Consider the following 22,196-nt stretch of genomic DNA (forward strand, 5'->3'; position numbering starts at 1 on the left):
TGTTTAATATCTTTGTGAGAGACATTGCAGAAGGGATAGAAGGTAAAATTTGTCTTTTTGCAGATGATACCAAGATCTGCAACAGAGTGGACACGCCAGAAGGAATAGAGAGAATGAGATGTGATTTAAGGAAGCTTGAATGGTAGTCAAAGATATGGCAGCTTGGATTTAATGCCAAGAAGGGCAGAGTCATGCATCTGGGGTGTGGTAATCCAAAAGAGCTGAATGTCTTGGGGGGTGAAGGGCTGTTGTGCACAGAGCAAGAGAGGGATCTTGGGGTGGTAGTATATAGCGATCCGAAGATGGCGAAGCATTGTGAGAAGGTGATAGCTAAAGCCGGAGGAATGCTGGGCTACATAGAGGAATAACCAGTAAGAAAAATGAAGTGATAGTCCCCTTGTACAGATCCTTGGTGACGCCTCACCTGGAGTATTGTGATCAATTCTGGAAACTGTATTTCAAGAAGGATAGAGAAAGGATGGAGGCGGTCCAGAGAAAGGTGGCAAAAATGGTGGGGGGGTCTCCATCAAATGACTTATGAAGAGAGGTTGAAGGACCTAAATATGTACACCCTGGAGGAGAGGAGGTGCAGGGGAGATATGCTACAAACCTTTAGATACCTGAAAGGTTTTAATGAGGCACAATTGACAAACCTTTTCCGTTGGAAAGAAATCAGTAGAACTAGGAGTCACATAATGAAACTCCAGGGAGGACGACTCAGAACCAACGTCAGGAAATATTTCTTCAGGGAGAGGGTGGTGAATGCCTGGAATGCCCTTCCGGAGTAGGTGAAGACAAAAATGATGAAAGATTTCAAAGAAGCATGGGATAAACACTGTGGATCCCTAAAGGCCAGAGAATGGAAATAAAGAAAAGAGTGCATGGGGGTAACTTGCTGGTGTGGCGGTTACTACCCTTAACCAATAAGCCTTCATACTGTTGATGCGACTCTATTATTGCTCTCTGCTTTAATGGCAGGGGGGAAAGGGGGAATGAGATTCAGACAGCAACCAAAAAAAGACATTAGATTTTACAGTCTGGGAAAACAAATAAGCATGCGGGGGAAAACAAATAAGAATGGGGGTAACTTGCTGATGTGGCTGTTTCTACCCTTAACCAATAAGCTTGATGCTTTGGATGCAACTCCAACATTGGTCTCTGCTTCAACAGCAAGAGGTAACGGGGAATTGGACTCAGACAGCAACCAACAAGGGCCCTGACTAACGGTTTGGGAACCCAAGTAAGGGGGTGACCTGTATGGCACAGCAGTTGCTACCATAAGCTTGCTGGGTAGACTGGATGGACTGTTTGGTCCTTTTCTGCTGTCATTTTCTATGTTTCTATGTGTGTATGAGAGGCTCCCACATTTACCTTTTGCCTGCTAATCCATGACAGTTTCATGGCATCTGGAAATCAGAAGTTCCAAGGTATAGATAACAGGGAATTTTTTAAAATCCTTATTTTAATTGTTGGGTGTTATTTGATGTAAAATGTCTGTTTTGAAATATTTTATTGATGTTTGGAAGATTTTTATATGAGTTTTTAATTATTGAATGCTATTCTGTTCATTGTTTTGAATTATTCTTTTTATTGCTATGGTTTTGCTAATTTTGTTTTATGAGGAATGGTAATGTTTCTGTTTTTCACATTATAGCAGTGCATACAGAATTTGGCTTGTTGCGGTTTCCAGTTCAGTTTTTGTCTGTGTATTTTTATTTATACTTTATGATCTCTTTATTTTGTATTTGAGGGTCTTTCTGTGTTTTGCATGTGTGACTGAAGTGAGTTATTCTATTAGGGGTAGATTTTCAAACCGCGCGATTTGGCGTACTTTTGCTGGCGCATCAGGCGCAAGCAAAAGTACGCGGGATTTTAGTAGATACGCGCGTAGCCGCTAAAATCCTGGATCGGCGCGCGCAAGGCTATCAATTCCGTATAGCTGGCGCGCACCGAGCCGCGCAGCCTACCCCCGTTCCCTCCCCTCACCTTCCCCTCCCTTCCCCTACCTAACCCACCCGCCCGGCCCTGTCTAAACCCCCCCCTTACCTTTGTCGGGGGATTTACGCCTCCCAGAGGGAGACGTAAATCCCCGCATGCCAGCGGGCCGCTAGCGCGCCGGGACGCGACCTGGGGGCGGGTCCGGAGGGCGCGGCCATGCCCCCGGGCCCGCCCCCAGAACGCTCCCGACACGCCCCGAAAACGCCGCGCGGTTCGGGCCCGCCCCGACATGTCCCCGACATGCCCCCTCAGAAAACCCCGGGACTTACGCGAGTCCCGGGGCTCTGCGCGCGCCGGTAGGCCTATGTAAAATAGGCTCACCGGCGCGCAGGGCCCTGCTCGCCTAAATCCGCCCGGATTTGGGCGGATTTAGGCGAGCAGGGCTCTTAAAATCCGCCCCTTAGTGTGTAGTTTCTATGTAGGGATCTATAGCAGCTTGGCTTGCTCTGTTTTCCTAATAGGGGGTGTATTACTATTTTAGCCTAGTGTGATATTGGTAGTATTAGCTATCATAGGTAGGGTTGTTGCTGTTTGAGTGCTGGCAGTTAGTGCTGTTTTTATATAGAAATTATTTTTTCTTGTGGCTCTCTGAGAATCATGCTCTTGCCCAAGATGCAATACAGTAGGCCTTATACCATATAGGCTCCAAGTGTCTCTTGCTTTTTTGCAGGGTTTTCTGGTTGGCACCACAGCAGTGCATGTAAATATAATATACATTTTGTAAGTGATATTTTTACCTAAGAAGACTGTGCTTCGAATGTTCTTTTTCATGTAAAATGCATAATTTTTAATTGTGTGAGAGGAGGATGTGATGGGGTAGGTGGTGCAAGATTGTAAAGTTTTCCTAGGGCACCTAATACCCTTGTACTGTCCATGGGCATTGCTATACAAATATTTAACAGAGTCTCCCAACTCGTGGTGTCATGTGTTGTTTAAAGGGTGAGTGTGCAGTTTTTCACTTGGCCATAGGTGCCAAATTGCCCGGCTATGGCTCTGCTTCAGTGTTTTAGCATCGAGTTCTATTTGGCTCCTTGCTCTAGCCACTTCTGCCTAGTGGCCTTCTTAGGCCTTCTTTGTGGCCTTTGAGCCTTCTGACCACAGTCTTGCCTTGTCGTCTCTCGGCCTTTTGGTCCCATTCTAGTTTTGCTTTGTAGCGTTAGGGCTTCTGGCCCTTCCCTTGATCTGCGGCCTATCTAGGTCATCCCTGAACTTTGGCCTTACCAGGCCTGACCTGGTTATGTGGCCTCTCTTGGCCTCTCCCTGTCTCTAGGCCCCTTCTGTCTTGCCCCTCGGGGCCTCCCTTGTCTCTGCTGCCTTTGGGCTTTCTTGTTCCATGTTCTGTGTTGTCCTTGTCTTGTCCTGCCTCAATTAATTCCCATTCACCTCTACCTGTACCCAGTTCCAGTCTGATCCTGAGTTCCAGTTCACTCTTACCTGCACCCATCTCCAGTCTGTTCCTGAGTTCCAGTTCACTCTTACCTGCACCCATCTCCAATTTGTTCCTGAATTCCAGTTCACTCTTACCTGCACCCAGCTCCAGTCTGTTCCTGAGTTCCAGTTCACTCTTACCTGCACAGAGCTCCAGTCTGTTTCTGAGTTCCAGTTCACTCTTACCTGCACACAAGCTCCAATCTGTTCCTGAGTTCCAATTCACTCTTACCTGCACACAAGCTCCAATCTGTTCCTGAGTTCCAATTCACTCTTACCTGTACTCTGTTCCCATGTTCCAGTTCCATTCTTACCTGCACTCGGTTCCAGAGTTACAGTTTCACGCTTACAGGAACATTGTTCCTGAGTTCCAGCCTTACCAGCACTCTGTTCCTGAGTTCCAGTCGTGCCTACACATTGTTCCTGAGTTCCAGCATTGCCTGTTTTGATCCAGCTTCAGCAGACTGCCCAAATCTAGTTCTAACTTCATCATGCCATCCTGCACCACTCTGGAGGTGGTATCCATCATGCTTCCCCAGCACTGGACCTACAACATCCATTGAGTATGCATGCCCTATACGGAAGAAATCTGCATACCCTAAGCACCTTGATTCTGTTTTGAATGATAGCTGCCAATCTACTACAGGATGTCTGAAGACTACTCAGCTAACTGATATTTATCTGCTGGCTGGATTGCTCCATCTAACAAATAGTGGCCAGCCGGATAGAGCAATCTAGACAAACTAAGATGAGATGCACATGCTGATTGTCCATACTGAAGCATACAAATGATTGAGGTCACACAGAATTTTCATTATCAGCATTCAACCTGTCAAATACCATACCCAAAGAGACATGACTACAGACATGGAGCAAGAGGTTAAAAACAATAATAGAGAGAACCAAAATGGATGTCCCATTGGTTGAGTCCTTGCCATCAGGGGCTGATGACCTATGGTAAATATGGTGATGCCTCAACTTGCTACATTAGGGAGCAGAGAGCTCCAAGGAGTCAATGAAAAAGTGGGACTGTATCACTGGTTCTCACAGGTCAAACAGGATGGTAGTCCTCACATATGGGTGACATCACAGGATGGAGCCCAATCACGGAATACTTTTGTCAAAGTTTCTAGAACTTTGACTGGCACCTACTGGGCATGCCAAGGATGGCACTAACCCTGCAACCAGCAGGGGTCCCCCTTCAGTCTTCTTTTTTCCACGCAGCAGTAGCCACGCAGCTTAAGGAGCTCCACAGAGATTCCTGACAGGAAATTTCTTCACGGAATTACTATTCAACTTTCTACCCCACAGGGGTCCCCCTCTTTCATTTTTACGTTGCGGTGGTCCGGTAAATTTTTTACCTGATTCCGGTCGATTCCCGTCGAGTTTGGCCATGAGGGCCTACTGGCCGTCGACTGCACCACGGTTAAATTTTTTCACAGGCCATGGCTTGGGGCCCAGACTGCACCCGCACAATGTCCATTACTGACCCTCACCAGGTATGTGTAATGTGTCTGGGTAGCGAGCAAGTAAGGTGCAAGTAAGAATGGTGCAAGTAAGGATGTCCTTACTTGCACCAAATGTGCCCTCTTGACACCTAACAGTCGCAAGGCTAGAATGGAGATAATGGAACTTCTCTTTTGGTCAAAAACTCCGACGCTGTCCATAGTATCAACATCATCTGAACCGACACTGTCTACGTCGCACCATCATTGGACACCAGCCGGTGTCCGACCAGCATCGACAACTCCATGGCCATCGACACCCTCTGTTCCCCCTCATGGAAAGGACAGAGGTGACCGTCAAGAAAAGCATCGGCATCGACATCGCAGGTCTCAGGCCATCGACACAGGCAAGGCCTTGACGTCGTCATCATCTGAACCGCCATCGAAGAAAGCCCGTCAGAAAAGGCACCGTCCCTATCTAGTTCAGGGTCACCGAGGCAACTTTCACCGGGACCGGTGATAGGAGCCATGATTCCACTTCCAACAGTGGTCCCTCCGGCTACACCTCCGCCTCCTCCTCCTCCGGCATCGGGGCTCCATGCTCCAGGTTTCCGGGAGAAACTGGATCAGATGATTCAGGAGGCCATCAGCAGAGCAATGCAAAGCTTCAAGGTTCCATCGACGCCGATACCGGTACCGATGCCTGAACCGGTAACTGATCCCATTCCAGCAGCGCTAGCACCATTACTCATGAGAATGGAAGCGCTGATCACTGCTTTTCCTCCGATGGATCAGGCGACTCCAATGGACCCGGTGCCTTCCTCTCCGATTCCTCTTTCATTGACAGAAAAAGGAGAAACACCGTTCCTTCCACCATCGGGAATCCTTCTGATGCCTAGATCATCGGTTTCACCGATTGCATCTTTGTTTCCATCGGTGCCACTGACCCGTCCATTGATGCCCTCGGAGCCACCATCGGTGCCACCGGTGACACCATTGATGCCTTCGGTGCCTCGCCCAGGACCTTCAGGTATACCAATTTTTCGTCCCTCCAAGGATACTGGGGGTGCTGGTGATGATCCCTACGATACCTGGACTGACAATTCATCCCAGGATACTGATGACTTGCCATCACCACCCTCTCCTGCTGAAAGCAGGAAGTGTTCTCCGCCAGAGGACTTGTCCTTCATTAATTTTGTGAAAGAAATGGCTGAAGTGATTCCATTTCAAATTCAGACAGAACAAGATGATAGACATCATTTTTAGATGCTCCTAAAGAACTAACATCTATTCCCATCCATAATGTCCTCCTCCTGGATCTTCTGAAAAGAAATTGGGAACATCCTGGTTCTGTGGCACCAGTCAATCGGAAAGCTGACACTACATACCTAGTCCAGTCAACTCCTGGTTTCCAGAAGTCCCAATTAGACCATCATTCAGTGGTTGTTGAGTCAGCCCAAAAGAAAGCCCGAAGATCCAAGCCTCATTCTTCCTATCCTCCAGGAAAGGAACAAAAATTCCTGGATGCTATAGGTCACCGTATCTTTCAAGGGGCAATGCTTATATCCCGCATCACCTCTTATCAACTTTATATGAACTAATACAACAGGTTCCTCTTTAAACAAATACAGGACTTTGCTGAGTCCCTACCTCAACAGTCTCAAGACCAATTGCATGCCCTAGCTCAAAAGGGTTTAGAAGTGAGCAAGCATGAGATAAGATCTGCCTGTGACGTTTTTGACACCACTTCCAGGGTTTCAGCACCAGCCATTTCTGCAAGGCGATGGGCCTGGCTAAAGTCGTCGGACCTACGGCCTGAGATCCAGGATAGACTATCTGATTTGCCTTGCACTAGAGATAATCTTTTTGGTGAGCAAATACAAAAGGCAGTGGCGCAACTCAAGAATCACCATGAGACTCTTCGCCAACTCTCCTTGATACCTTCTGAATATCCTGCTAAGCAAACATTCAGAAAGGAGCCCAAGAAATCCTTTTACTGCCAAAAGAAATCTTATCCTCCTCCGTCCAAAGGTCGCTCTACTAAGCCTTACCAGAAAGGTCAGTCCAGGCAACCTCGCAGGCAAAAGCCGCAAACAACTCCTCAACCAGGTCCAGCATCTGGTTTTTGACTTCTTTCTAGAGAGCAGCATTCAGACTCCACTAAGGCATGTACCAGTGGGAGGCCGATTGTGCCACTTCAGCCACATCTGGCACTCAGTCACCACAGACCAGTGGGTTCTCACCATAATAACTCAAGGTTATCATCTCAACTTTCTTGCCATTCCACTGGACTCCCCACCTCGGCTGATGTGGGGAACATCAGACCATTCACCGCTCCTGGAACAGGAGATTTCCCTCCTCCTCCAGTCCAGAGCAATAGAACCAGTGCCCTACTCCCAACAGGGCCTCGGATTCTACTCTCGGTATTTTCTAATCCCAAAAACATCAGGTGGCGTTCGCCCAATAATAGATCTTTGGGTCTTAAACAACTTCCTCCAAAGAGAAACGTTCAAGATGGTGACCTTGGTTTTCTTCCTCCCCCTTCTACAAAGGGGAGACTGGCTCTGCTCTCTAGACCTCCAGGACGCTTACACACATATCGCAATTACTCCGTCTCATTGCAAATTTCTGTGATTCCTCGTAGGCCCAAAGCACTACCAATATCGAGTGCTACCATTCGGCCTAGCCTCTGTTCCACGAGTCTTCACCAAGTGCCTCGTAGTAGTAGCAGCATTCCTCAGAACTCAAGGTGTCCACTTCTACCCCTACCTCGACGATTGGTTGATCAGGGCTCCCACACAGCAAGCTGTTCTGACGTCCCTACGTCTCACCTTGCACACCCTGAACTCTCTAGGATTTCTCATCAATTATCCAAAGTCCAGCTTGGTCCCATCGTAAACCCTGTTGTTCATAGGAGCAGACTTGGACACCCTTAAGGCGAAGGCATTTCTTCCTCAAGAACGAGCTCTCATCATCTCCTCTCTCGCCCATCAGCTGCAGTCTCGACAAAGCTCCACTGCACGTCACTTTCTAGTCCTGCTAGGACACATGGCGTCCTCAGTACACATCACTCCTATGGCTCGTCTCGCCATGAGGATCCTACAGTGGACTCTAAGGTCACAGTGTATTCAGTCATCTCAACCATTATCAGCTGTTGTCCACATAACCAACCCACTTCGTCTATCTCTAGCTTGGTGGAAGAATCAGGCCAATCTCCTTCAAGGCCTTCCTTTTCAAGCTCCAGATCCTCAAATAACCCTTACAACAGATGCCTCCAACATTGGTTGGGGAGCACATGTTGCCAATTTACAAACTCAAGGGTCCTGGTCTCCAGAGGAAGCCAAACACCAGATCAATTTCCTGGAGCTACAAGCAATCAGATATGCTCTCAGAGTATTTCAGGATCGCCTCTCCATCCAAGTCATCCTGATTCAAACGGACAACCAGGTGGCCATGTGGTACATCAACAAACAAGGAGGAACAGGCTCCCGCCTCCTGTGTCAGGAGGCTGCACAGATATGGGTGGAGGCCCTCTCTGACTCGATGTACCTCAGGGCCACCTACTTGCCTGGAGTGGACAATGTGTTGGCAGACAAGCTGAGTCATACATTTTGACCACACGAGTGGTCTCTCAACCCCACAGCAGCGGACTCTATATTTCTTCGTTGGGGTTACCCTCACATAGACCTCTTTGTGTCACCTCAAAACCGCAAAGTAGAGAACTATTGCTCTCTCACTTGCAGCCAACACTCACAGCCAAGAGATTCGTTCTCCCTCTCATGGGACGCTGGTCTCCTATATGCATTCCCTCCACTTCCACTTCTCTTGAAGACTCTTGTGAAGCTATGTCAGGACAAGGGAAGCATGATCCTGACAGCACCTCACTGGCCACGTCAAGTGTGGCTTCCAATTCTTCAGGACCTCTCCATTCGCAGGCACATTCCCCTGGGGAAGGACCCACTTCTGATCACGCAGAACAATGGGTGCCTACGCCACCCCAATCTTCAGGCTTTGTCCCTGACGGCCTGGGATGTTGAAAGGTTAATCCTGCAACCTCTCAACCTTTCGGAACCAGTTTCCCGTGTCCTGATTGCTTCACGGAAGCTTTCCACGAGAAAATCTTATTTTTACAAATGGAACAGGTTTAAATCATGGTGTTCTTCTCAGTCCCTTGATCCCTTTACCGAAGTTTCTAGACTATCTCTGGTACTTGTCAGAATCAGGTCTAAAAACGTCCTCCATCAGAATGCATGTCAGTGCGGTGGCCGCCTTCCATAAAGGTGTCGGGGATGTTCCTATTTCAGTACAACTCCTTGTAACATGTTTTCTGAAGGGCTTGCTCCACCTCAAGCCTCCACTGTGCCCTCCAGCCCCTTCTTGGGACCTTAATCTGGTTTTTGGTCGGCTCATGAAACTACCATTCAAGCCTCTCCAATCCTGTGATCTTCGCTTTCTCACATGGAAAGTGATTTTTCTTCTGGCAATCACATCTGCCCGCAGAGGTAGTGAGTTACAGGCTCTAGTTACCTATCCGCCTTACACAAAACTTCTGCATGACCAGGAAGTACTCTGCACTCACCCGAAGTTCTTGCCTAAGGTAGTATCGGAGTTTCACATTAATCAATCCATTATACTACCCACCTTCTTTCCCAGGCCCCATTCCAATCCAGGAGAGCAGGCTCTGCATACTCTCGACTGCAAATGGGCTCTAGCATTCTACCTAGACCGTACAGCTGCCCAAAGGCAAAGTACTCAATTGTTTGTTTCCTTTGCTTCCATCAGATTGGGTCAAACTGTGGGTACGCAGACTCTCTCCTCCTGGCTAGCGGACTGCATTTCTTTTTGCTATCAGCAAGCAGGCATTCCACTTCAGGACCATGTTAAAGCACACTCGGTCAGGGCCATGGCAACTTCTGTAGCGCACCTACGCTCGGTGCCGCTTTCTGATATTTGTAGGGCTGCAACCTGGAGTTCTCTCCATACCTTTACAGCCCATTATTGTCTAGACAAGGCTGGAAGACAAGATTCCATCTTTGGGCAATCTGTCTTGCGCAACCTTTTTGCAACTTGATGTACCAACACCCTTCCACCTGCCCGTTAGTGTTCAGGATGCCCTCTACCAAATTCCATCCTAGTTGTTGTGCCTGTTGCACATTTTTGGATACATTTGGTGCATGTTCGGACATCCTCAGCTCGGTACTCACCCATATGTGAGGACTACCATCCTGTTTGACCTGTGAGAAAGCAAAATGTTGCTTACCTGTAACAGGTGTTCTCACAGGACAGCAGGATGTTAGTCCTCATGAAACCCACCCGCCACCCTGCGGTGTTCGGTTCGTTACGTTTTCTTATTTTTATTTTTGGCACTTACTTTAGCTTTTAAACAAGACTGAAGGGGGACCCCTGCTGGTTGCAGGGTTAGTGCCATCCTGGGCATGCCCAGTAGGTGCCAGTCAAAGTTCTAGAAACTTTGACAAAAGTGTTCCATGATTGGGCTCCATCCTGTGATGTCACCCATATATGAGGACTAACATCCTGCTGTCCTGTGAGAACAACTGTTACAGGTAAGCAACATTTTGCTTTCAACCATCTGTGACTGCAGTATTGAACTCCGATACAATAATGCCTGATTAGTTGCCTGCTACCTGAAAATACTTGCATGGTGAAAGTCTTTGCAGAGTTCAGTGTACAAGCTCCAACATGTGGGAAAAAATGATCAGACTTGATTTAAAAACATGAGAAGAACTTGACTAGATATAATGAGGCACTCTATCAATACATTTTTTCATACTCTGCAGTAATCCTAATTTAAAATTTAAACTAAGAGAATAAAATTGTAACAAAACTTTCAAAAGTTACCTTTTTAAGAGGACCTGTGCCCTCCGAGCTATTATCCTTTGACGGTGTTTCTCGTGAGCTACAGCTTCAACTTTCTCTTCATAGCATTGCTTGAGCACCTTTTTTATTTCATCAGCCAGGTGAAGTTCTGCAGCTTCCTGCACTTTCTTCACTTCAATCTTCAGGTCCTCATACATCTTTTCTTCAGCCTCCTGTATAGCTTGCTGTTGAAAAAGGATGAAAAATTATTAGCTCTTCCCTTTAACAGGATGAAAGGGCAAATAGAATTTTTGCTAATTCAGTTATTAGCTTACTTAAGAGGTAAATTTTAAGAGCTGTGCATGGGCACATGTGCTCGCATTTGCCGGTGCACACACATGGACGTGGCGATTTTAAAACATACGCATGCATGTTTTAAAATTGGCTATTCGCTCGTACATGTGCGCATGATTTCATATTGACATACGCATGTGCGCGCAAATCCCACCTTGCTCGTGTAAGTGGGGAGGATTTTACTAGAGGCACACGCCGACACTAGAACCATGTTCCCAGTTCGTTCCCAGTTCGCCCAGTTAAACAATCGGCCTTCCTAACGCCCCCCCCCCCCTCCCATGTTACTTTGCCTACCTTTTACCCTGTTAGGCCAGCCCCCCTAACCCTCACTAAGTAGCCTATATTTTTTTATTTTTTTACTTACACATCGTTCATAGATTAAATAAAGTTACGCAGTAGGTGACCCTGGTGTGTGCTTGTGCACATAAATAGGTACACGCAGAAATCATGCCTCCGCCTCCAGCCTGCCCGTGCCCTGCCTATGCCCTGCCCAGACCATGCCATTCCCCACCCCTTTTTTTGAACTGGGGAAACCTCATCAGCTATAATAGTCTCAAGAGTCTGTGCGGTTTCCCTTGATTCCTTCTCATTTGCAATGAGTATTATATTGTTCATCATTTCAATAAATGTTTTGGTAATCAAGAACTGAGTTGATCTGGTATTTGAAGCTGGGAAAAAGGTTAACTAACTGTTTATCAATACAAGTGAAGGCAGAACATGTTTGTGAGAACAGCACATATGTTGAAAATATAGTGACTGCAAGTGTAAATGTTCGATGTATTAAGGAATGTGACTCAGAGACAAGGACTTGTGAATGACAGGAAAATGGGGCTTTAGCAAGAGGATGCATGTATATATTATAAAGGAGTTTCTTTGTCATTCTGCTACACAGTCCAGATGCATGGGTTTACTTCCCCTCTAGCAGATGGAGACAGAGGACATGCCTTTTTATGTGACATCATTACTGATAGATATAGTGGTTCAGCTTGCCAAAAGCCAGTATTCTCTGTCTCCAGCAGATGGTAGCAGGTCTGGATTGTTGCAGCAGGATTTTCAGCTCCAAGGTCTAGATCTCCAGCCTATCATGTGGAACGATTTGGCAGCTCTGCTCCTAGAGCAGCTTTACACTGTCTCAAGCGTTTCTAGGATCTCTCCTAGAAGCTCGCTAGTTGAGCATTCTGTGGACCAGGCTTCTGAGTATTCTGCTGGGACTTTGTGGAGCTAGGAAGTCAGGGGATTAAGTTCAGGGTCCTCTGAGCCTGAGTTTATCTGTGTCCCCCCTCGCTTCCCTGCCATCTTTGTATTCCCCATTTCCTTAAGGAAGCTCTTTGGTCTATGATTGTGGCTTTTCTGCAAGACAATTAGTTGATAAGGGTCAAGACCTTTCAGGAATGCCAGAAAGTATCCACCAGTGTGGTACAGGCTTTAGAAAGCTTGAGCTGGGTGCTGAATTTTGCAAAGAGGAACCTAGTTCCTTCACAATCTTTGGAATATCTAAGAATACTCTTCAGTACCAAAGCTGGTTGAGCTCACCTGATGCAAGATGGAGTAATCAAGATCATCTGATAAGCACAAACCTTTCTTTCTCAGGAAGCTCCCATTGTTTAGGATTATCTTCCATTACTAGGTTTGATGGCATCCATGTTGGATATGGTTCCATAGGCCAATACTCTCATGTGACTCTGCAGGCCTTTCTCTTCTTCTGTTGGTCTTCACAGTTCCAGGATTACAAAGTTTGTCTTCCTTGCCCAATAATAATGGTGGGCAGTCTCCCTGAATCTTTCTTGGGGAATGAGTCCAGAGCCATCCTTATGGGTGGTAGTCATGTCAGATGTGAATTTGGTAGGCTGGAGAGCCCACTGTTAGGCTTAAGTTGCTCAAAGACTTTATTTATTTACAGGATTTTTTATATTGCAATCTCACACTTGTGTACAAAGAAGTAAAGGAAGTAGGCCTCGTGGTCCATAAACAGGTTGGAAGCCAAGGCCATTAGGCTAGCCATACTGTGCTTCCTACCTCTAATAAAGGGAAAAGCAATGCACATTCTCTTGGATAATGTTACAGAGATAGTTTATGTCAACAGGCAAGGAGGCACCCTGAGCTGAATGTTGCCAAGAAAATGAATCTTTTGTTTCATTTGTGGATGCCTGGAATGCCCTTCTGGAGGAAGTGGTGAAAACTAAAACTGTGAAGGATTTCAAAGTGGCATGGGATAAACACTGTGGATCCCTAAAAGGCTAGAGAATGGGAATAAATAAAAAAGCTTAACTTGCACGGTGGCAGTTACTACCCTTAAGAGAAACATGGGGGTAACCTGCACGGAGTGGCAGTTACTACCCTTAAAAAAAACATATGGGTAACCTGCACGGAATGGCAGTTACTACCTTGGGAAGCTTGCTGGGCAGACTAGATGGACCATTTTGGTTTTTTTCTGCCATCATTACTATGTTACTATGGTACAGAATATTCTGCATATTTCAACTGCACATATTGTAGGAGTGGATAATGCCCAAGACTATTTTCTCAATAGGAACATGTTGGATCCCATAGAGGGGGAAATAAGCTCAGAGGCCTTTCAGAAAATAGTGGATCAATGGAGACCACCTCACATTGATCTATAGCGAATCATAAGAATACCAAGGTTTTCCAGTTCTTCAGCCAACTCAGAAGGAATAGATGTACTAATCCAGCCATTGCTGAGGAGAAAGCTTCCATAAGTGTATCCTTCCTAGTCATTGATAGGGAGGTCATTGAGAAAGATAAGAGAATCAGGGTTTTCTGGTAATTCTAATGGCTCCTTATTGGCCAAGAAGACACTGGTATGCAGATCTGATAAGGCTACAAGAGGATTCCCTGATCCAGTTTCTCAGAGCTTGGGGTCTTTAAATTCAAGGTCCAAGTCTTATGTGTGGCCAGCCCTTTGGTTTATCACTAGATGGCCCCAGGTCCCTTACCATCTGGACTAGTAACAGCATGGGATGTCCATTCTCTTTCAGTCTCTCCACTGAGCTGGCTGTGATTGGCTATTCCAGGGGCATAGGCGGAGCTAGAGGTAGAGTGTGGAGTTCAGTTTTGAGTTAGGTTTTGAGGAGAAAGGAGTTCTTTTTTTCTTTCCTTACTGAGTTGAGCCCACTAACCCAGCTTGGTGATTTTTCTTGCTTTTAGAGGAGATCCCTTCTCAGTACTCTCCCTATCTGAGAGGGTCTGCCTCCCTTTTGTAGAGAGTTAAGGCTTTTGCAGACTTTAATCCAGTTTTGATAAGTTTTCTTATTCTGGAAAACACCCTGAGCCTTGAGAAAGGAATAACCACCTCCAATCTTGAGAGCAGGGGCTAGAGATCTGTGAGCAACCCCCTCTACTCCCTAGAAGAAGCAAAACCAGTGAAAGCACTACCCAGTGTGTGAGATATTTTGGGTAGAGACTTTGGATTTTTCCCCTTTTTGTTCATGTGGAGGGTTTTTCCCACCCCTTTGCACAACCTGGTGAAGGAGATAGAGAGCTATGAGCTGAACTGGAATACCTGGCTTCTCTCTCTGAGAGGTCCATCAAGATTGTGACATCTAGCCTAGGAAGACTTCCACTCAGATCTCCATCCCAGTCTGTGGGCTTCAGACTCAACTTTGAACTTAGGTATGATCTTTTTATGGCATGGGGCCCCCCACTAGGATTCTCCCTCTACTGGAGTGTTGTAGAGATGAGTAGGCAGTGGCAAGCTTCCTCCCAGGAGCTGGTGAGATGGACACCAGCACTCCAGCAGAGACACCGTGTAAATAGTTCAACCATTTGCTGAATGTCTATGGGACAGTGATTGACCTTTTGGAAATGATCAGTGAATATGATTTGAACACCCAGTCTGAGTCTAGCCTGTTTGTCCAGGAGAAAACCACCTCACCAGAAAAATATACACACCATAGAAGGGACTCTCCATCACCTGGGCCACAGAGGTTTTCCTTTTTTTCCACATAAAGGGGCGGATTTTCAGAGCCCTGCTCGCGTAAATCCGCCCAAAACCGGGCGGATTTACGCGAGCAGGGCCCTGCGCGCCGGTAAGCCTATTTTACATAGGCCTACCGGCGCGCGCAGACCCCGGGACTCGCGTACGTCCCGGGGTTTTCGGAGGGGGGGCGTGTCGGGGGCGTGTCGGGGGCGGGCCCGGTCGTCGCGGCGTTTCGGGGGCGTGTCGGCAGCGTTTTGGGGGCGGGTACGGGGGCGTGGCTACGGCCCGGGGCGGTCCGGGGGCGTGGCCGCGCCCTCCGTACCCGCCCCCAGGTCGCGGCCCGGCGCGCAGCAGGCCCGCTGGCGCGCGGGGATTTACGTCTCCCTCCGGGAGGCGTAAATCCCCCGACAAAGGTAAGGGGGGGGGTGTAGACAGGGCCGGGTGGGTGGGTTAGGTAGGGGAAGGGAGGGTAAGGTGAGGGGAGGGCAAAGGAAAGTTCCCTCCGAGGCCGCTCCGATTTCGGAGCGGCCTTGGAGGGAACGGGGGGAGGCAGCACGGCTCGGCGCGCGCAGGCTATACAAAATCGATAGCCTTGCGCGCGCCGATCCAGGATTTTAGTGGATACGCGCGGCTCCGCGCGTATCTACTAAAATCCAGCGTACTTTTGCTTGAGTCTGATGCGCAAGCAAAAGTAGGCTGATCGCGCTTCTTTTAAAATCTACCCCAAAGAGCTCAGTCCCAGGGAAATACAGGAAGAAGGGGAAGGATGTCAAGAGCATCCCCATCTAATAAATACTTTTATGGCCCTAGGGGAACCAAAAAAATCCAGCAAGCGGTTATATATTGAAGATCCGGCTCCATTCTATCTTACGTCTTGGTTCTTGAAAGGAAAAGGGTTGCGCAAGAAGGAATATTCTTTCTCAGTAATTTCCGCTCTTATGAAGGCCCTTTAGAATTGTGCTTCTATGGCTTTATGTCATGGTTTGGTATCTGTTTAAGGTGTACTGCAAGAGTGGTCAGTATCACCTTGGCACTCAGATATTTCTAACATCTTGAAGAGCCAAGTGGCATGTTATAGTGGGTACAATGAAGGGCTTGTCAGTAGCTTCCCATCCAAATGTCATTTGCTTCCTCTGGGGAATAAAGCATATTCGTCCTCCCTTTATACAGGGGATTACTTAGTGGGATCTGAATCTGGCCCTCAGAGGCCTCTCCATTTGAACTCTTCAGGAAGGCTTCGCTAAAGGATATTTTTTATTTTCTCCTCTTATGAGGAGAGATTGAAGAACTAAATATGTATACCCTGGAGGAGAGGAGAAGCAGGGGTGATATGATACAGACTTTGAGATACTTGAAAGGTTTTAATGATCCATGGTCAACAACAAACCTTTTACGTTGGAAAAAAATCAGTAGAACTAGGGGTCACAATTTGAAACTCCAGGGAGGAAGACTCAGAACCAATGTCAGGAAGTATTTCTTCACAGAGAGGATGGTGGATGCCTGGAATACCCTTCCAGAGGAAGTGGTGAGACTAAAACTGTGAAGTATTTCAAAGGGGCATGGGATAAACACCGTGACTCCTGGAGAAAGATGGCGAATGCAATCGCCCATGCCTGGCCGAGTATGTTGGAGGATTCAGTGAGAAGAAGCAGAGGCAGCCATCTTTCCAAAATGAACTGAGTCAGGTAGAAGAAAGGTGAGCAATAGAGGGTGCAGCCCTCTGCGGCCGACGGGTGCAACACTATAATAACATCATCAGTCACTTCCACTATGATTGAATCAACCATGTAAAACCTAGAACAATGGCGCTGACATCCTTGGTGTAAAAAATCTTCCTTGACATAAAGTCATGTTTTAATTAGCATCAGCTTTCACGAATTCTGACTGGTTTTAGCAACAATGGTTTATATCAAATGTGGATGTATATAGCAGGGGCATAGGGGCAGGGCCGGTGGAAGAACTAGGCGACTGCCTAGGGCACCACTGGTTTGGGGGCAGCCCAGTAACCACCTACTGCTTCCATCGGACTCGCTCAGAATTGTGAAAAAAATGTGTCCCGCTTCCCGACACTGGTGGCAGCTGCAGGACCTAGGCGACTGGACCTCCTTCTTCCAGCCCTTGAGGACTGGAAGAGGAAATGTGTTGTGGGCCCGTGTGGGCAGGAAGAAGGATGCCCACTCATCAAAGCTGAAAGGAGCAGCCAGAAGAAAAGACTGAGCGGGTCAATTGCAGCATCGGCCGGGCTGCGTGGCTGAAGTGAGGCAGGATCGTCCGGGCCGCGTGGTTGAAGTGAGGCAGGATTGTCCGGGCCACGTGACTGTAGTGTGAGGCAGGATCGTCCAGGCTGCGTGGCAGAAGAGAGGCAGGATTGGCCAGGCCGCATGGCTGAAGAGAGGCAGCATTGGCTGGCCACGTGGTAGAAGAGAGGTAGCATCTCTGCTCAACAAGGAAGTCAGTGGAGGCCTCTTGATGCTGTGGAAGTCCAAGAAGAAAGCTGCTGCTGCTGCCTACGCTTAAGAGGGAAAGTAAAAAAAAAATAAAAGTGTATGCATGTAAGCATGCGTGAGTACATGTGTGTGTGAGAGCATATGGGGAGAGAGAGCATGTGTCTGTGTGTGAGAGCATGTGGGGGAAAAAGAGTATATGTTTGGTGAGAGCATGTGAGGAAGAAAGAACGATTGGGGTGAGAGCCTGTGGGGGCGAGAGAACATGTGTGTGAGTGTGTGTGTGAGAGAGAGAGAGCAAGTGTATGTGAGAGCATATAGAGGAGAGAGTGTGTGTGTATGTGTGTGTGAGAGAGAGAACATGTGGGGGAGAGCGTGTGTGTATGAATATGTGTGAGTAAACGAGTATGCATGTGTTGGAGCATGTGTATGTGAGAGAGAGGAGAAAGTCTGTGTATCGCAGTCACCACCTCCTCCCACTAATCCATTACAAGCTACTGAAAATCAAAAATTCCCAGGTATGGAGAGCGGGAGATTTTTTATCTTTATTTTTAATTATTAGATGGTGTTTGGTGTGTCAGCTGTTTTGAAATATTTTATTGATGTTTGGGAGAGCCTTCAAAATTTGCATGAGTCTTTCATTATTGGATATTCTATTCATCAACTATTTTGAAATGATGTTATTAGAATGATTTTACTATTATGATTAATGATTTATATATCTTGATTTTACTGTTTGATGTTTTATGAGGAATGGTGAAATTTTTGTTTTTTCATTGTTGCACTGTATAGAGTCTGGTATGTTGTGTTTTACAGTTTAGTTTTTGTCTGCACATTTCTATTTATACTTTATGGTGGCGTTATTCTGTATTAGGTGAGTGTCTGTGTTCTGCATACAAAGACTGAGGTGAAGCATTCTGTTAGCATGTGGCTTCTCTGCAGGGATCTGTAGTAGCTTGGCCTGTTCTATTTTCCTGATAGGAGGTGTATTGATATTTTACATTCTGGTGTAATATTTGCGGTATTCCTTTTCATAGGTAGGGTTGTTACTGTTTGAATGTTCGCAGATAGTACTGTGTTGATACAGAAGGACCATGCCGACACGACACATGTTACAATAGGTCTAATGCCATATGAATTCCAAGTTGTAGAGTTTTCTTGTTAGCATCACAACAGTGCATATAACTATCACAGCAACTTGTATATTATTTTTACCTCAGAATGTCATTTTTCATGTAAAATCTGTTGTCATAAATGCATAATTTAAAATTGTAGGTGGGGAGAGGGGGCTGTAAGTTTTGCATAAGGCAACTAATACCCTTGCACTGGCCCTGCATCGGGGTGACTGCTGAAGTTGGTGGTGCATCAGAAAATGTGCTGCTGCCATGTGACTGGCCCTCTAAGCTGTCTCCCCAGCTTGACATAATCAGACCAAGCTCGAAATGTCTCCTTTGGCTTGCTAATACGTGCAACATTGAGCCGGCCTTTGATGATGACGTCAGGCTGTGGGAGGTAGTTCAGAGTGTCAGCAGCCCTGAGCAGGAGCAGAGTTTTACTTTATCAGTAACTGGTGCCAGCAGTCAGGAGTGGGTCAAGGCAATCTGCTGCCTGAGGTGAGGGATGAGATGCGATATCCTCACCCCTGCTAAAGTATCCCTCACCAAGAGTGTATCCCTCACCAAATTACTGTGCAAAAAAAAAAATTTAAATTCTGGTGTCACCTCAAGAAAAGCCACACAAACACTTTCTACTGCCAGAAGCTTTGTGGAGTAACAGAAAACTCTTCAAAAAATAAACAGTGAGGACCATATTAGAAAGCATTTAGCCGGATCTCTCAGAAGTTGTCCAGCTAAATGTAGATTTGGCCACTTACGTCGTTAAATTCTAGCTGGATAATAAGTTAGCTGGTTACAATTTAGCTGGATAAGTTAGGGGTGTTCCAAGGTTGTAACTAGGAGTTGATTTAGCCTGATAACTTATCCAGCTAAGTTTAGTCAGGCCAAAGGGCTGTCCTAAAGTTATCCAAATAAAGTTAGCTGGCACTCTTTAACATAGCTGACTATATTCAGTACTGTGGCTGTACTATTGAATATACCTCCAAAGTTAGGCAGATAAGTTTATCTGCCTAACTTTGCTATCCAGAGAGTGACTGAATATGGACCTCTCAGAACCTATATAGAAAAACCTGCCAAATCATAAAAAACTATCTCCCAGGGTTCAGCAACAGCTGCACCTGGGAAGAGGCAGCACTGCACATATTATTATAGGCCCTTGAACACCAATACGCCTTCTACTGGAAAAGCAGAGCAAGCCAAATACCACATGTCAGCAGAATTCCTCACCTCATTCACACACAGAACAAAAACTGACCCTTACCTAACACAAAATAAGGGACCACAAGAACAGAAAAATGCAGATAAAAACTGAAATGGAAACAGTGCAACACCAGACAAAAGAAACAGAAATACATTTCCTCCTGCAGTGAGCAAAATGCAAAGATGTAAGAAATGCATCATTCTCAAAGCTGACATATCACTCTCTATAAATTAAAATTAAATATTTTCTACCTTTGTTGTTTGGCCATTTTATTTTTGTGATTGAGTTGGTCCTGGTCTCGCTCTTTAATCTTCTCCATTCCACTTTCCATTTCTTCTCTCCTCCTGTCTTCTTCACTTTCTTCCCTACATCATTCTCAGACATTGATTCTTCCCTTTCATCTTTTTCTCCATTTCTCTCTTCTTTGCATTTTATTCACTCATAATTAAATTTCACTCCTCTTCTCCCCTTTCTAACCTTCTAGTCTTCAGTCTCCCTTTTTCACCTCTCACCTACCTACCAGTTTTCCATCTCATAAGAACATAAGATATGCCATACTGGGTCAGACCAAGTGTCCATCAAGCCCAGTATCCTGTGTCCAACAGTGGCCAATCCAAGTCCCAAGTACCTGGCAAGTACCCAAACACTAAATGAATAGATCCCAAGCTACATTAACTGCTGTAACCATATCCTCTGGCAATGAATTCCAGAGCTTAATTATGTGTTGAGTGAAAAAGATTTTTCCTCGATTTGTTTTAAATGAGCTACTTGCTAACTTCATGGAGTGCCCCCTAGTCCTTGTATTATCTGAAAGAGTAAATAACCAATTCACATTTACCCATTCAAGTCCTTTCATGATTTTGTAGACCTCTATCATTTCCCTCCTCAGCCATGTCTTCTCTAAGCTGTACAGCCCTAACCTCTTTAGCTTTTCCTCCTACGGGAGCTGTTCCATCCCCTTTGTCATTTTGGTCGCCCTACTCTCTACAGCTATGTTTTTTTGAGATGCAGTGACCAGAACTGCACACAGTGGTCTCACCATGGAGCAATACAGAGGCATTATGACATCCACCATTTTATTCACTATTCTCCTACCCTAATCCCCCCTCTAGCCCTCCCGTTCCTCCTGTCTCACTCCTTTTCCAGCATTTTATTCTCCTTTGTCTTTCATCCATTCCCTAGTGCTCCATTTCCACCACCCTTTGCATCCACCCTATCGTCATCTACCTTCCTGTTCTCTCATCCCCTCAGCAGCCTTCCCTGTCATTCATTCCTCCTCTGCCTCCAGCCCATTCTTCTGTCTCTTACTCCCTACTGGCTTTCTGTTCTTGTTCTTTCACCTCAACCCCAGCCCTGTTCCCACCCTCTGTCACCCCCCCTGTGCAGACCCATCCCTTTCCTGACACCCCTCCACAGCACCCTAACCCTTTTCCACCGGCTTTCACCCTCTGTCCAGTCCTCCAGGCCGTTCGCACCACCTCTCAGTCCTTCCCAGCCCCTTCAGCTCCTTTCTCTTACCCCTACTTTAGTCTCACTCATACTCCCCCCAGCCAATTTAACACCCTCCACTAGTACCCACCCAAATGGTAAGTCCCCACTGCCCCCCAGCTCTGTCAGAATTCCAGCTCTTAACCCTGCCCCCAGTACAAAAGTCCCTGCTCTCCCTGAGTTCCTGTTCTTCCCCTGTTCTCCCTGAGTCCCCAAATCCCATTCTTTCCATGCTCTCCTCCATCCCACGCTTCCCATGATCAATCCCTCAGTCTTTGCCTCCCATTTTTCCCATGCACTAACCCCACCCCCCACCCCCAGTCCCTGATTCTCGTTCTTTTTCATGTGCCTCCCCCTCCCCCTCCCAGTCCCCCTGCTTCCCGGTTTCCCCTGCTCGCTCCCTCAGTTCCATTCTTCCCCTGCACTGCCCCTTCTCTCCCCTGCCCTAGCCAGATCCTCTAAGATGTTGTGCCACAGCTTAAGTAGGGGCATCTTCTCCCTCCTGCAACCCCATGGTGAAAACTTCCCCTGTTTGAACCGCAGGACTCTGTGTAAAATGGAGGTCCCCGCATGGTTCAAACATCTACTGTTAGAACTGCGCACTAAGTGCCGGATATATTTAGGGTCAAACATCTGAAGCACTGATACCACTAATTCATGTGATTATAATTTTTAATAAAGAGCTGTGCAAAGTGATCCTATAGACATGATATAGCATTAAACCATGTTTCACTGTACTTATATTTAACAGACCTGTATTATGTTTTCACGTTTCTTTTCTATATCTTCTAGGACAACTTTTTGTTCTTTCTTGACTGATTTAATGGCTTCTTTCACTGCCTTTTTTTTCTCTTTCTCGGCCTCGGGGGAGAAAACAAAAGCACAAAACAGGAATAAGATAATTGCACATTCATTAATGCTGCAGTTTTGAATGCATTTAATGTATTTTATTGTTATCATTGTGCCTGG

General features: G+C 46.5%; 1 protein-coding gene across 1 annotated transcript in view; it reads right to left on the reverse strand.

Moving 5' to 3' along the window:
• C3H6orf163 (chromosome 3 C6orf163 homolog) overlaps positions 1 to 22,196 on the reverse strand; it is a 70,389-nt gene that overhangs the window by 13,500 nt on the left and 34,693 nt on the right. Inside the window, exons 3-4 of the mRNA XM_029597011.1 lie at positions 21,981 to 22,088; positions 10,731 to 10,933 (exon numbers count right to left, since the gene is read on the reverse strand). Of these exons, the coding sequence (XP_029452871.1) occupies positions 10,731 to 10,933; positions 21,981 to 22,088 (311 nt within the window). The remainder of the gene's footprint in view (positions 1 to 10,730; positions 10,934 to 21,980; positions 22,089 to 22,196) is intronic.

The sequence above is a fragment of the Rhinatrema bivittatum genome, chromosome 3 (genome assembly GCF_901001135.1).
Source record: "Rhinatrema bivittatum chromosome 3, aRhiBiv1.1, whole genome shotgun sequence".
Classification (NCBI taxonomy): Eukaryota; Metazoa; Chordata; class Amphibia; order Gymnophiona; family Rhinatrematidae; genus Rhinatrema; species Rhinatrema bivittatum.